The sequence below is a fragment of the Dendroctonus ponderosae genome, unplaced genomic scaffold (genome assembly GCF_020466585.1).
Source record: "Dendroctonus ponderosae isolate FM_Combo_2020 unplaced genomic scaffold, Dpon_F_20191213v2 Dpon_F_20191213_1, whole genome shotgun sequence".
Taxonomy (NCBI): domain Eukaryota; kingdom Metazoa; phylum Arthropoda; class Insecta; order Coleoptera; family Curculionidae; genus Dendroctonus; species Dendroctonus ponderosae.
Genome location: NW_026017110.1, coordinates 29,315,269 through 29,330,617, shown reverse-complemented (window position 1 = coordinate 29,330,617; position 15,349 = coordinate 29,315,269). Strand labels below are relative to the sequence as shown.

At 38.9% G+C, this 15,349-nt stretch overlaps 1 protein-coding gene across 12 annotated transcripts in view; it reads left to right on the top strand.

Moving 5' to 3' along the window:
- LOC109542101 overlaps positions 1-12,535 on the top strand; it is a 58,551-nt gene extending 46,016 nt beyond the window's left edge. For 11 of the 12 annotated variants that reach the window (XM_048663311.1, XM_048663259.1, XM_048663278.1 and 8 more), the window contains 10 exons: positions 2,256-2,465; positions 2,579-2,747; positions 2,827-3,129; positions 3,193-3,556; positions 3,615-3,848; positions 5,907-6,202; positions 6,251-6,516; positions 6,682-6,999; positions 7,059-7,379; positions 10,520-12,535. In XM_048663311.1, coding sequence (XP_048519268.1) covers positions 2,256-2,465; positions 2,579-2,747; positions 2,827-3,129; positions 3,193-3,556; positions 3,615-3,848; positions 5,907-6,202; positions 6,251-6,516; positions 6,682-6,999; positions 7,059-7,379; positions 10,520-10,697 — 2,659 coding nt within the window. In that variant the 3' untranslated portion in view covers positions 10,698-12,535. Of the gene's footprint in view, positions 1-2,255; positions 2,466-2,578; positions 2,748-2,826; positions 3,130-3,192; positions 3,557-3,614; positions 3,849-5,906; positions 6,203-6,250; positions 6,517-6,681; positions 7,000-7,058; positions 7,380-8,528; positions 8,607-10,519 lie in introns of all 12 variants that reach the window. The other variant, XM_048663300.1, reaches the window with a different exon arrangement.
- The last annotated feature ends 2,814 nt before the right edge of the window (positions 12,536-15,349 follow it).

The following is a 15,349-nucleotide window of genomic DNA, read 5'->3' as shown; positions in this document are numbered from 1 at the left end:
GTGTAGGTCATCTCAGTCGTTTCCGAAGCACAAATATTTTGTTTTCGATCGGTTCACCTGCAGTGCCCATTCTTCATACTCTTTAAATAATCTTCTTGTCATGAATTCCAGGCCCTCCTTGTCCTGCACTATGAGAACATGGTCATCTACAAAATGTAAAGTATACAGCTTTGAATCATCATTAATGGTTATTCGAATTCCGCTGCATACTCTTCTCCACTTCCTTAGTGCTTCATTGAGGTATATCTTAAACAATGTGGGGGACAGACATCAGTATTGCCTCAAACCCTCTGTAACTGGAAAAGTTTCTGATAGCTCACCATTTAGTTTGACCGTTGATGTTGTTTAATCATAAAGTTGTTCTACAGGTGTTATTACTGTGTTACTTATCCTGGATCTCTCCATTGCTTGCCATAGTTTTTGTACGGGAACGGTGTCACATGCCTTCATAAGATCCACAAACAGAAGGTATACCTCTCCGTTTCTTGCTACTTGCTTCTCGGTTAGTTGGGTGAAACTGAAGATATGATCTGTACATGAGCGACCTGCTCGAAGCCTGCCTGTTCTTCAACTTCTTGGTGTTCGTAGTATTCTTCTATTAATCTTTGGATGACTTTTCCATAGAGACGGCTCATGGTGCTTATAACGGAGATACACCTATAGTTGGAACTGTCATCTCTACTTCCCTTTTTGTGGATGGGAGTAATCCAGGCTTCTTTCCACACCAGAGGTATTCTCTCCCCATTCATGTATCTGGTAAAGAGTTCTTGAATATGTTTTATGAGCTTTTGCGTCCCCCATTTAATCAGTTCTGCGGGTATTCCTTCTGGTCCGCTGGTCTTGTTAGTCTTCATTGACTTGACTACTTTCCACATTCTTTCCTCGTTAATTTCTACTCGGGGGTCCTCTACTCGGTATGTTTTTGGAGATGCTGCCAGAATGGTGCTCTATCTTCTTTAAGTTCTTGTGAGTAGTGTTGATGCCATTTATTAATCTGTTTAGGCTGGAAGTTTATCCTATTTACGGTGTTAGTATTTAATATTCTGATTAGTTTCCCCTATGAAGTTGTCGATCTCTACATTTCCTTTCCCATGTGTCGTTTTTATTCTTCTTTATCATGTTTTGAAACTTTGCCAGTTCTCGTTTGCAAGTGATTTTATCATCTGCATTTAGTGTATTAAACCATTTATGATATCTGTGTCTGCTGTTTTGTGTCTCTCTGTTGCTGTAGCTCTTCATTCCAGGTCAAGCTATTATTATGTTTTCTATACCGGCGGGTATAATAATGTTGGCTGCTGATTTTAAGGCTTCCATAACATGGGTATATAGGTCGTCGGTCTGACGTGCTAGATATTCATTATCCAACTTTTGATCCAAGCGGCTTTGGTATATGTGTCTAATGCTGTGTTCGTGGAGGCATTTGATGTTGAATTTAACCTCAACCAGTTTATCCCAATTCGCACTATCTTGGTTTTGTGTGTTATTGGATATGTTAAACGAGACATGGAGTCTGGAGGCCAAGAGATAATGATCCGTACCACATTCTATTCCTCTATACGGCCTTGTGTCTAGTACTTGCCATTTCGTAGTTTGTTTCACTATTACGTAGTCAATGATTGATTTTAGTCCATTGGTATCTTGGTGCCAAGTGTACTTATAGATATTCTTGTGTTCATAGAACCCATTTAGTATTTTTAAATTGTGTAGTTCGCATATTTCAATTAATCTTCAGCCATTGTTATTTAGGACCTCTTCACCAAACTTCCCAATGATGTTACTGTCTGTTCTGCTTCCGACTCGAGCGTTCAGATCTCTGAGTACAATATATTCACGTTCTTCATTCAGAAAGTATCTCGTCCAGCTCGTCACAAAACTCATCTTTATCTGGTTGAAGCGCATCTTCATTGGGGCCATACGCCCTATCTATTTTAGATATTCTGTGTCCATGGATATTCAGATTTGCAGTTATGAATGATTCTCCTTTCATTGAATGTGTCCCAGTTAGTCAGGTTCTTATAGTATTTCTTGTTTATCGGCAGTGAAACGCCCCTACACGCTCTTTGGTCCCTTTGATCGCCGCGGTATATGTGCATGTAATCCGCTATCTGTTCCACTCTGTTTCCCTTCCTTTTTGTTTCTGTAAGTGCAGAACCGTGCTTTTTTTACGAGGTTGTTGCTCCTCCTCTTCACCCTTTCTCAACCTGGCTTAGGACAGGCTTTTCCATAGGAATTAATTAACGCCCGTCGATTTTTAGGAACAAACGGCGACCGTTGAGTTGCGATATTACTCAGACCAACATATCATCGAGTTCGAGCACAGCCACTCAGCCAAGCAGCGGATACCGCGGATCTTCCAGCATTCTGAGTGATTCTCAAAATAGCCCCGCTATCCAAGGAAACCATAATCCGCTGTTTGTTTATCGCTATGATAGCGTCACTAGTTCAGAAGCTAGTCTATTAAATAGGTAAACATATGCAAGAATATGCAGCATATTATTGCTGTTAATGCTAACATTTCATACAACCGAAAATGAGCGATTTTTGTTGCGCAAAGGTCTAAAAAATGTGTTTTTAACAGCGACAAACAAGCGCAATGTATAACGACAACAGCGCCTTGCACTGGGCAAAGAATCCAAGAAGCGATTCCTCCGCGTCCACCGTTGCCCAGAAGTATTTTGAGAAAATCCGAGCTGCAGAAGAGATTCAGCATGTATGAGACTAGCGAAGAGGATTTGGCCAATGACGAGGTAAAAACCCGCATCCAATTCGCACTTAATCACCCTCTGTAGTAATTGAAGGTTGTAACAGCGAGTTGTTTTATTTCAGGTGAACGTGAATAAAAGAAGATCAGTCCCCGAGCCGTATTTCCTGAATCGGAACAAACGCCTCTCCGAGACTGAGGATGAAGGAGTGGACGCAGGCACTTCCAGCAGCAGCATGGACGAGAAAGACAATATTCCCAGTAGACCTGAGTATGTTCTGCCTCATATGAGTACTGATGAGCTGATACAGCTCGAGGAGTATCTGAAACTAAGTGGCCTTTCCACCTCTGACGAGGAGAGGACTGAGGAGAGTCTGTCCAACTTGAGAAGCTATGTGAGCAAATTTTTGACTCTCAAAATCAATCAGGTCAGTAATGATACAATCTGAAATAAAGTCATTCTAAACCGAGTTTACTTTTGCGGGTTTCAGGACGACTCCGAGCATTTCGGCGGAAAAAAATCCGTCAGCTTCGCAGAAAAACTCAACGTAAACCAGCGATATTTGGACGCCAAACAGTGCATAACTCATCCGCCCAACAACTCTCCAAACGTATCGGCTGTTCTTCTGCAGCGCAACTTCCAGCCCAAAGCTGTCACTGACATGACTATTTGCGAGGAAAACGAGAACAGCCCGAACTATTCTAGTCCGCAAGCCACGCCAATCCACCTGTGTAAAACAGCTTCGGATAACTACGTGCAGAAACGGTCGCTAATCAATGGGGTTTTGGATGCAGTTGAGCAGGTGATGAAGTATTTCTCTCCAGCTTCGAATCAGCAGGAACTGAACGCGCTTGGTATGTAGCTGAGCGGCTCTGATCCACTGCTGGAGTCTAATTCCTACTCTCCTATCAGGTGATTCCAGTGTGAATCCAGCCAGCGCTAAGCTAGCTCTATCGACTCTATGTCCAGCTCTGTATGCAGTGCTGAGTGATGGGCTGAAGCCCTGTTTGGAAACCAGCTTTGGCGCTATAAACAACTCAGTTTGGCAGGTGGTGGAAGCGTCTTCGCAACAAGGTCCCTTGACTAAGGCTCTGAACGACTTAGTAATGCGCATTAATAGCGAAGATGTGATTAGTGAAGGCTTAGGTAAGTGTCTAATAGGCATGGGTAACTCGGGGAATGATCAGGAGTTGGCGCAGTGATGCCGAAATGGCTTGGTGCGCCAACTCAACGCCCCGGCACATTAACCCATCGGTGCAGTGTTCTTTTTTGGTGAGGTTTTTTGGTTAGGTGATAAAATTCCAGCCCCGAGCCTCGTACAGCTTTAATCCGCAACTGGGTGGTGGAGTGCGGCAGAGTGAGACGCGAAAAGCTCAAAAACGAAAAATACCCTACAAGTTCAGCGTTTTGCGTTCAGTAAAGCAAAGTGCGCTCTAAATGTCGTCAAAATTTCGAATTTCACTGATCGTTAAGAAAATTTTGCGCAGGATTTGAAGAAACTGTTGCGTAACACATTTTGCGTTATTAACTATGAAAGAACCAATAGGTCAATCGATACCAAATCCACCGTACGATTCAGTTGATGAATATGGGACTAAATGTTCTACATGTATGGTAAAGCTAAACTTACCGACGCTGCGAAGGAAGGTGGCACCTGGAAAGAAAGAAGAAAATTTGTTTAGTACCGCGGGAAATCTGTCCAAAGCCAAACTTTTTTAAAATTAGCAACGCAAATAGAGAGGGAGATAAAGAATGTATAACACATCAGTTGCTTGTCGGAAAACTAAACTCAATTCAAGCGAACATATTTTTGATTGATATCATTTTTTCCGGCCTTCTGCAATCTGGCGTCCTATCCTCCATTTTCTACCCAATAATCCTCAAAAAGGTCCTTTAAAAGTTCGGATTTCAAGAATTTTTCAAAACTTACACTGGAGCTTAATTTTATTATCTTCTAGTTATGATCATCCAAGTCATATTGCTTCATCCGCTAGCCCCAGATGTCTTAATTAGTCAAAATGTGCTATTTAATGCTCTATCCGGTGCTCCAGCTCAATATGATGCTGAGAAGTAGGCAAAAAGTTGCAGAATGCATAACATTTTGGCCTAATTTTGTAGCTACATCATATTCAAACGTCGCCTTTTATTTCAAGTTTGTGAATTTCTTGTGAAGTAACCAAGACCTCAATCGGAACCAAATTCACACTATAACTAGGCCTGGGTAACTCAGATGCTTTTTAGGAGTTGCCGCAGTGCTCGCAAATGACTTGGTGCACCAACCCAACGCACCGGCGCAGTAACTCAGTTTCGTTACTGTGAAAATGTTGATGGCTTTTTTTAGATTTAGTTTAAAAGCCATTTATTAATAATATTTTTAAAATGTATTCAAATTTCAGAATTTTCCAGTTTTAGCCCAGTTGCTCTTTCTTTTAAATGCTCAATTATGCAAAGTTTTACTTAAAAATGCTGACAATGTCAAGGTATTTTCCATGAAAAATTATGAAATAAATTTCGAATCATTCGTCGCTTTGTAAAAAGTTTTAAAATCTCTTTCCAGCTTCGCATTTCGAACAAAAATCAAATAAATTTTTCCTCAAAAAACGAACAGAATATGCGAAAGTTTATAACAGATTATTTGGAAATCCGTCTGAAGAGACTGAGTTCTGATTCCTCTAAAGACTGTAGAAGTTGTTAAAAAATGTGGGTTTTTAGTTTTGACCGTATTTTTTTGCTTTACATTCTACTCAAAACCGCTCTATTTTGTAGAGTTTTACTTAAATCTGGAGGTCTTTTTCGCGGTTTTCTTCAAAACCGATCACAAAACTAAAGATTTTTAATCGAAAACGCATATAAAACAATTGTAGGACAAAGACAAGAAACAAGACAATGATGGGAAGTTTGCATCCAAAAATTATAAAATTAATTTTGCTACAAAATTTGCCTCATTCATCGGTTTGCAGGGAACTTGAGAAAACCCATTTCATATTCGAATTTGGCACAAAAACCAAATAATTTTATTCAGATTTTTACCGAAGTAATTTTCCAATTTTCCCCCTTGCTCCTGGATATTGACAATTTTTGTTAAACACGAGCCGGAAGAAAAACTCTAGATTTCAGAGTCAAAAGCCCAACTCAACCCAGTGTTACCCATGCCTAAAATGCAAGAGTTGTATCTGGTTCAGTTCCAATATGTAATTTTTGCAGTAAAATTCAATGCCTTCATCTTTGGCTTGCTCAATGTACGTTCATTGGACGCCTGGACTAGCTACCTGCGAACACGTGAAAGTGTTCTAAAAAAGCACTACACAGCTGACTCGGTTCTGGTGCTGTCGCTGACTGGAGGAACCAATCTAAGAACCATGCTCGACTCGATGGTAGCTGCTTTGCAGCCCTTAGCCTTCCTGCCCTTCCAGTTCGATCTGCTGTTCGAATACAAACAGCTTCATCTCAGCTTCAAGAGAATGGATTCATATCATCAACCAACCAGCCCCATCTTGAAGGTATGTTCATTCTGGCTTTCTTGGTGTGGCTAATGTTTTATATTGCAGTATTCGCCGTCTACCACTTACAAGCAATTTTTATCGGCCAAATATGGTCAGGTGTCTTCGAACAGCCGCTCAAATTCCGAATCTGACGACATATCGACTGGCACTGTACGAAACGGGCTTCAAGGCCTGTCAGAACCTCTTCACTCCAATGAAGCAAAGTTGAGGAAAAGCGACAAGGAACGCCCGCGAAGCTGTGTCGACCCTGGAATGTTCAACGCTCCAACTTTCAAGCTGGGCGAGGATGTGAATAACGTTGCTAAGAAAAGGTAAGACCTCGCGCAACTCGCACATTATTTCCCAGAGCCAAACTCTTAACACTTAAACACTGAGCACACCTTGAATTAGCTACTGATCCTTATCGATTCTCGCGTGGTGCACTTGATCCAAGAACTCAACAGTCAGATGAGAGAACATTAAAGGTGTTCTTGCAGGTGGTCAAACATCGCGACCAACTCCAAACTCTACCAAGCGTATGATCGACTGGCGAAAGAAGACGAAGAATATGCGGATAGTTTGGAGAGTCCCCAGGTGCAGCCGCCTTTGAGTATCGTGGCTGAAAAGCCATTGAAACCCGAACATCCTGGGCCGGAATCGCTCGATTCGAATTATTCGGATGAAAAGCCCGTGAATGGCAGAAGGTTTAAGAAACTGCAGCAAAGATGGGAAATGCTCAGCGCCAAGGATTCCTTTGAAAAGGACTCGCCCCCTCCCAGTCCCACGCACCCGAATGTTAAATCTAAAATTCCCAGGTAACCTTCGCGACTTTAAAATTCCTCTGGAGGATTCAAAAATTTGTCGATGTTTCCAGGCCCATCACTTCTCCAGTCAGACCGTCAGGGATTCCAGTATTAATATCACCTCCAGCTAAACCGGCCCTCAAAAAAACGCCCAGCGCTCAAGTCGGGCCAGTGAAAGCCACACCAATCAAAAACGTGTCGGCGAAAAAAATCGGGCCCCGAACTAGTCGAGCTGACCAAGTGGAGTCCAATCACAATGTGCAAAGGCCGAGCAGTTTACCATATAAACCAGCCAGTCAAGCTAGCAAAACACCAAAGATCGTTCCTCAAAGGAGGGCTGCGTCCAGTTCGTTAAGCAGAAGAGTGGTCACTGGTCGAAATATACCTCCAAAGTAAGTCAAAATTTCAGTACGAAATATGCGGGTGGGCATTTTTTTGTCGATGAGGTTTGGAAAATTCTGTCTCATTGTCCAAGAATGCTATTGTGTCCTCACTGTGTCCATTTGACTCCTTTGTTCTCACATTATATGCAGAAGTGTTTCATCCTCCAACTCTCAGCCTCCACAGATGGCCTCATCAAAAATTCCTGTGGTAAAACCCAGACTCCTCCTTGATTGTTGGCTGCTAAAGTCTAGCAGGTCTTTCTTGCCTACTGGTTGTGGGGGCTCTTCGAACAGCTGTGCTGTAGGATGCCTACTTGGGCATGAGACATATGTACTCCTGCTTGCTTCAGTTGCCCTCGTGAGTGATTTCAGCTCCTTCGGAATCTTCCTTTAGTCTTCTGCACAGTGTAGCACGCATTGTCATCTGATTGAGCACGATTTTCGAGCGTTCTGTGTAGACTTCCTCCTTTTGCCCACGATGAAGTACCTAGACCTAAGAGCATTTTTCCCCAGTTGTTCCTCTTTCGAGCACATCAGCGCCTGCCTGCGTGTTTCTTTGCCTCTTTCGCCCTGCATACTTAGAGGCGATTAATGCAAGTTTGACAGAGTGAATGAAATCAACCAAAGTTCGAAGTTCGGTAAAATCTTATTGGGATGGAGGTTTGAAACTTATTTGGTGAGAGTTTTACTTTCTTAAGCTTCGGTCTTAAACTTGGTCGGTTTTGGCTTCAAATTTCAAATTAAAAATTCTTTCAAAGTTCTTTCAACTTTAAAAATTCTAAACCAGTTTATCAGTGAAAGATAAATTCCCACTTTAAGTTGGCAGTTGCACTAATTTTGGAGTTTTATTGGAAACTTGAGTGCCTCCAAGTTTCAGAGCAATCAAACTTGGAAGTTTAAGAGCTTCTCAAATTTCAGTCAAAGTTTCAGTTTCGGAAATTTTTTGGGAAATGGAGTCACAAATTGGTTTGGAATTTACATTTGAGTAAAACTTTCTGAGTTGGAAGTTTAGAGAGTTTTAGGAAATTTCCATTCGTACTAGTTTTGGAGTTCTTTGCCTTTTTTGTGCGTCTCTAGCTTTGAAGGATCCCGCAATATATATTATAGAAAATTATCTTTGGTTTTTCACGTAACAAACAATATATTTATATTTTTCAGTTGCTTCTGCACAATATATGAGTACGGGGATGGTACAGTGTCTTAATTTGTTATCAATCATACCTGAATTGTGCAATGGTTTGTATAGTTGCTTCAAACACTAACTGATAATTGGCGTGCAAACTGCAGCTAAAATGTGCAAAAATGGCGAGATGTTTTATGTTAAATTGATCTAATCGAACTTTTAATGTGAACTTTTTTCGTGTAGTTAAAAAATTGCATTTGGAATCCGGAAAGAAAAATGCTTCGAAGGGTGGAAATTTAGCTATGACTTGGAATGGAATACGTGAGTGGAACAAGGCCGAGTGCACTCATTTGCGGGTAATGAGAAAGGAAGAAACACTCCGAATGTGATTAAGGGAGCTGCTGAAGGCGAGCCCTAAAGTGCGCCACTTTAATAGCGATTTTATTCTTTTGATTCATAAATAATCTGGCAGTCTGAACACATTCTAAACATACCTATCGAATGTTCATATTTTCCCAGTTTTTAACAGTTTTAACGTCAATTAAGTTATTTACAACCAATCAGATCAGAATGTGTTTGTGATTAAGCAGGAGACATTCAAAGTTCAAATTCTACACGCGCCTCCAATGCAAAGAAAACACTGAGCAACCTGTTAACTTTCACTGCGCTTCTTATGCGGTCTCAATAGATTTTGCTCAGACTTTATGCATGGATCAATTTACGTCACATCTTCTTTATAAATTCGCTAATTCTACTCGCGCCTCCATTGCAGAGAAAACTGATGGCAAACTGTTAACTTTCACTGCGCTTCTTATGCGGTCTCAATAGATTTTGCTTAACTTTATTCAGGGGTCAATTTATGTAGCATCTTCTTTATAAATTCGCTAATTCTACTCGCGCTTCCAATGCAAGGAAAACACTGAGCAAACTGTTAACTTTCAACGCTTCTTATGCGGTCCCAATAGAGGTTGCAAAGATACAGTGTTCTCCTAGGACCTGTTAAGTATTCTCAAGTTTAGTGTTTAGTGAAATGGCTGAAGTTTTGCCAACGAATCTATACATTTTTTTCGCTGCATATACAAGATGATGGAAATGTGGTGTTGTGTCCGATAAAACTACCCGTCTTAACTTCACAACCCGGTTCGAAATAAAAAGCTAAAGTTGCTTAACTACTTTAATAAACAGACAAAATCCCTCCAAACAAAGGAACTACTGAACTCTACTTCATTTTACAAAAAAGGCGTGCGTTCTCAACACAAAGCACCCAATCACACTGCCCATTTGGGCCTTACCCTTCTTTTATGATCCTTTCCCTATTGACCCACTAGCGGGAATTTTAAAAGCCAAAAACTATTTACTAGACAGAGGTGGAGGGCTGATCCTTGACAGTGGTGGATCATAGAAGGCTCTAACATGTGGCGCAAACAAATGTATATGTTTTAAATCGAACTGTTTGTCTAAACAAATTCCGATATCTTAAGTAGACTTTCTTAAGAGCATTTAAATTATAAATTACATTGTTTGTTTCCAGATAACAGCCTTATCTTACCAAAATACATCGGTTGACGAAACACGATTAACTGATGTTTCAATGCTGAAATGTAGGCGTAAAAATCAAGATTTTTAAACACATTTTGCGCATTTTTGGGAAAAACCCAAAACCCCGTGTCTACAAGTAGCCGCTATCAGATCCTGCAACCGCCTGTTAATTTTCTATGTAGAGATTTTAAAAACTTACAATCAAATGTACACAATTGATCGTCTGATTTTAAATCTCCAATAAGCGTCAGTTGAAGACTGGAACGAACACTGAAAGCTTCTTTAGACAATTCAACTCCAACATTGTCTTCCACCTTCAAACACAAGCTTTGCTAGTTAGAAGCTTTCATTAAACCAAGATGTTTCCATTATTTCATCACTAATTTTTAAACTCTCACTAACCAAATCAGAGAAGCGAAAGCGACATTATCATTCAGCCCAACAGCATTTTGTTAGGAATAAATTAGCAAAGCGATTTAACTTGCAGGTCTGTTAGAACATTGAGTCACCGGTTGCCATCGGAAAGTGGCCATTTGTCCTACAACGAAGGCGAGATTTTGAAAGTTGTGCTCGAAGTTGATGACAAATGGCTGTTGTGCTGTAGAGGAACGCAGAAGGGCCTGGTTCCGAAATCTGCTGTGATTGCGGATAATGAAAGGTTTTGATGAACAAATTAATGGAAAACCCAGAACGCTCAGTCGTGCAGAGGCAATATTGATCTAACGTACTTAACTGCTAAAGGCTTGCAGACCAGCAACTCACCAAGTTTCACCAGAACGAACGCTTTACATCAAGGTTACCTTTATTTAATTACTGTATAAATCATAAACTAGACTGGTGATGTGATGTATATTATAAATAGAGTTAAGGAAATATAATTTATTTACGTGGTAGGTTAAAGGGATAGGCAGTATACCCTAGTTGAATGTTTCCGCTTATTGTGAGGTTTTCGGCGTTAAATAATCCCAATTTTTTCGATACAGTGTAAGTAATTTCTGATCAGTTAAATGAGCACGGGCAAACAAAGATTATATTTATTAACTCAGATAGAGTATTTATATGGTAAAGTATCTATTGTAGTCTATAGAGCATGTTAGCCAAAAGCTTTGCAAAATGACTGATGAATGGTTGCAATTATTGGCAATCTACCAACATCATCTGTGCATTACTAACATTAAGCCTTGGGTGGTTGGGTCTAGTAGCTATATTCTATTTTTTTGGCCATGTTTATATACGAAATGTCTACTAACAATAATAAATTATTATCAAACATTCCCTTCCATGGTAAGTTAAACTAATCTTAGGCTACTTAGCTTTAAGCGTTTTTCGTATATAAATATCGGCTTTCTGGTTTGGTGGGCTGTGGGAACGCTAACAAAATCCATCCTCATTAGATTACCGATCCTTGCATGCTAATTCATGTTAAGGCCTACATCAAATTGGAACTTCCAAAACGCGAATTCAGCTCCGGTTCACTGGGAACTTTAGATAAAAGTGTTTAAATTTTTTCTGTGGACGATGCACACATTCTCTTAGCAATTTCGGGCTCTGTTGTCCAAGTATTTGAAAATACCTTCGGATCCAACCAATCGCCCCAGTTCTATATATGTTCTACATTAACATTATTTCATTAAATCCTACTAACTCCCTAGTTTAACATTCGTGCAACAGTGGTGTTGGTCTTTTGGCAATAAAGCTCCGTCTATTTAATTTCCTTTAATATGTATTAATGTGGTGTTAATTGTGCTAGAAAGTTTTCTAAATATCTGTTAAAGGAATTTTGTTAAAATGATTACGCTTCAGCTTTAAATCGCCAGCTAAAATAATGATTACTCTAAGGGATAATGACTATTGTCAAACCATGAGATACTTTAAACTCCCTATATGAATTACGATAACTAAGTAGCTAGTGGAATGCGTTCTATTTCAGTTAACCCTCCCCTAATAAAGGGCGCTTTCGAGGCTCAGATATACGTAAAGAAAAAGTAAATTAGTTTGAAGGTCTGGTCATCTAAAGCGCCCCCAAAACGACACACGAGAAATGAGAAAAAATACTCCCTACTTTGTAAAAAATGTTAAATACTGCTACGAGGCCTTTTCATTTGTTGTATATTTCTTAAAAGTCAAACCCATTGATTGATTTGTCTGCTTCTGTATATATTGAAATTGTTACATATTCACAGTATTTCAATATCAAAAGGAACCAAAATAAAAATCCAGTTGTAGCGGGGGACAATTGTCCCCCGGGTCCCCCTTGTTATTGGAAATTTCGATCGAACGATCCAGGCATGATTCCGAACATGTATTTATAGGATAGGTGATATTTTTTTTACAGATTTAGTATATTCTTTATTTTAGTTTCGTGCCATACACATCAATTCATCAACGTACATGGTTTTGTTTAGTTGAAACTTTATCCGCAAATATTTCTCATTTATTTACGTTTATATCAGTACGCTACTTTGTAATTGTTCTCAAGACGTAAAAATATATTTAAAATATTTATTTTTGTTTTATTTCACATTTATTTAATATTTATACTACAATATCCATTGGGTTCCACATATCAACCTGTTGAATTATTGGTATTGAAGTAACTGGTGAGTTTTTCGCACTTTTTGGTCAGAGTGGAAAAGCATTTTTTCTTCCGAGAACCCTCGAAGGTTCTTATATATGAGCAGAAGACTGAGAGTCGTATTCAAGACTCGCTTTAATTTTTTTGCGGGAAAATTAGAAACTTTGTACAAATGGTGTTTATTATTAAAATGTGAGCATTTCAAGTTTCCATATCGCAATTTTTTTTTAACTTGAGTTTTATAGCTCAATCGGCTCTCAATATATGAGCCAAGGACTAAGAGCGTTTTTTACACACCGCTTTATTTTGAATTTTTGCACTTCGCGTGAAAACTAGACACATTACTGAAACGACGTTTAATATAGAAAAATATGTACTTCAAAGCTCTACCGGTTGATATGCCATGATACCTAGAGCTTTGTAGCTCAACCGGTTCTCTACATTTGAGGCAAAGACTAAGAGCTGTTTCCAGGACCCGCTTTAATTTTAGATTTTCGTATTTCGCGTGAAAACTGTAAAAATTCTGCTGATTATTTTTAGACTAATAAAGTGCGCATTTTAAGCCTCTATTCAGTCATCCTATCTAGAGCTTTGCAGCTCAACCGGTTATCCGCATTTGACCCTTAGACTTGGAGAGGTTTTTAAGACCCGCTTAATTTTGTATTTTGCGTGAAAACTAGAAACATTTTTTCAATGATATTTATATAAAAAAAGGACGCATTTTTAGGCTCTATCCCTAGAGAGCAACTAGAGGTTTACCGCTCAACCGGTTCTCTAAGTATAAGTCACCGACTAGGGAGGTTTTGAAGTCCCGCATTAATTTTAAATTTTTGCATTTTCCGCGAAATCTATAAACACTCCTAAACTGATGTTCAATATAAAAAAGTACGTATTTCAAGACTCTATTCAGACATGCTAACTAAGGCTTTGTAGCTCTACAGGCTCTAAATTTGAGCCAAAGACCAAGAGCGGTTTTTACAATACGCTGTAATTTTAGATTTTTATATTTTGCCTGAAACTTTAAACACTCCTAAAATTATGCTTAATGCGAAAAAGTGCGCATATAAAGGCTCTATCGCAAAATTCTAACTAAGACTTGGCAGCTCGACCGGTTCTCTCAATTTGAGCCAAATACTAAGAGCAGGTTTTAAAACCTGCTTTAATTTAAGATTTTTTTATTTCGCGTGAAAACTAGAAACAATTTTAAACTGATGTTCAATATAAAAAAGTGCATATTTCAAGCCTCTATCCAACGATGATAACTAGAGCTTTGCAACTCAACCGGTTCTCTAAACTTAATTAACGTAATTATGAATAAAAATGGAAGGTTCAAACAGGTCAAATTCATACAGTATTTAAATCAAAGCTTTTAAAGTTAAGCTCTAGATTTTTTTTTTCGCATTTTGTGTGAAAGCTAGAAACATTCCTAAAACAATGTTTAGTATAAAAAAGTACTCATTTCAAAGCTCTATCCTGCAATTCGATCCAGAGCTTTGGAGGTCAACCGTTTCTCTAAATTTGAGCCAAAAGTTCAGAGCGGTTTTCAAAATCCAATCTAATTTTCAATTTTTGGATTTTCTTCCGCGAAATCTACAAACATTCCTAAACTGATGTTCAATGTAAAAAAGTCCGTATTTCAACGCTCTGTTCAGCCATGCTAATTAGAGCTCTGCAGCTCGACCGGTTCTCTAAATTTGAGCCAAGGACTAAGAGCGGTTTTCAGGACCCGCTCTAATTTTAGACTTTTGTATTTTGCGTGAATATTAGAAACACTCCTAAAATGACGCGTAATGTGAAAATGTGCGTATATTAAGGCTCTATCGCACAATTCTAACTACAAATTTTGCAGCTTAACAGGTTCTCTCAATTTGAGCCAAAAACTAATAGCGGGTTTTAAGACCTGCTTTAATTTCAGATGTTTGTATTTTAAATGAAAACTAGAAACAATTTTAAACTGATATTCCATATAAAAAGGTACGTATTTCAACGCTCTATCCTGCCATGCTAACTACAGCTTTGCAGCTCAACTGGTTCTCTAAATTTGAGACAAATGCTAAGAGCGGCTCTATCCAGCAATACTACCTAGAGCTTTGCAGCTTAACCGGTGAATTGATTATGAAAAAACTGGCAAACTGATCAAACTCATACAGTATTTAAAATAAAGCTTCCTCTAAATTCCAATAAAACTGTGATTCTGAAATCTGTCTGGGTTGTTGAGAAATGCTCTGAGGAACTCGGAAGTGCACAAGTGGCGGAGTCTAGGAAATAATGACAACTTTGAAAAATGAGTATGAAAAAAAACTGGCAGGCCCAAACTGGTCAATTTAATTTAAGCTCTAAAGTTAAAAAGTTAAGCTCTAAATTTGCTACAAAAACTAAGAGCGGTTTTCAAGACCCGCTTTAATTTGAAATTTTCCTATTTTGCGTAAAAGCTAGAAACATTCCCAAAACGATGTTTAGTATAAAAAAAGTAGCCATTTCAAATCTCTTTCCAACAAGAACGTTGCAGCTCAACCAGTTATCTAAATTTCTAAGAAGTCTAACAGCGGTTGAAAGGCGCGCTGATTTTCTCACTTTGCGTATACACTAGAAACGTTCCTAAAATGCTGTTAAATGGTAAAAAACAGTACGATTTTCAAAGCTAATAAAATAAAAGAATAACAGTATAAAAATGTAAAAACCAATAAAACGATAACTACATACAAATCAAGCTTGTGAACGTTGGATTATGTTCCTTATGGA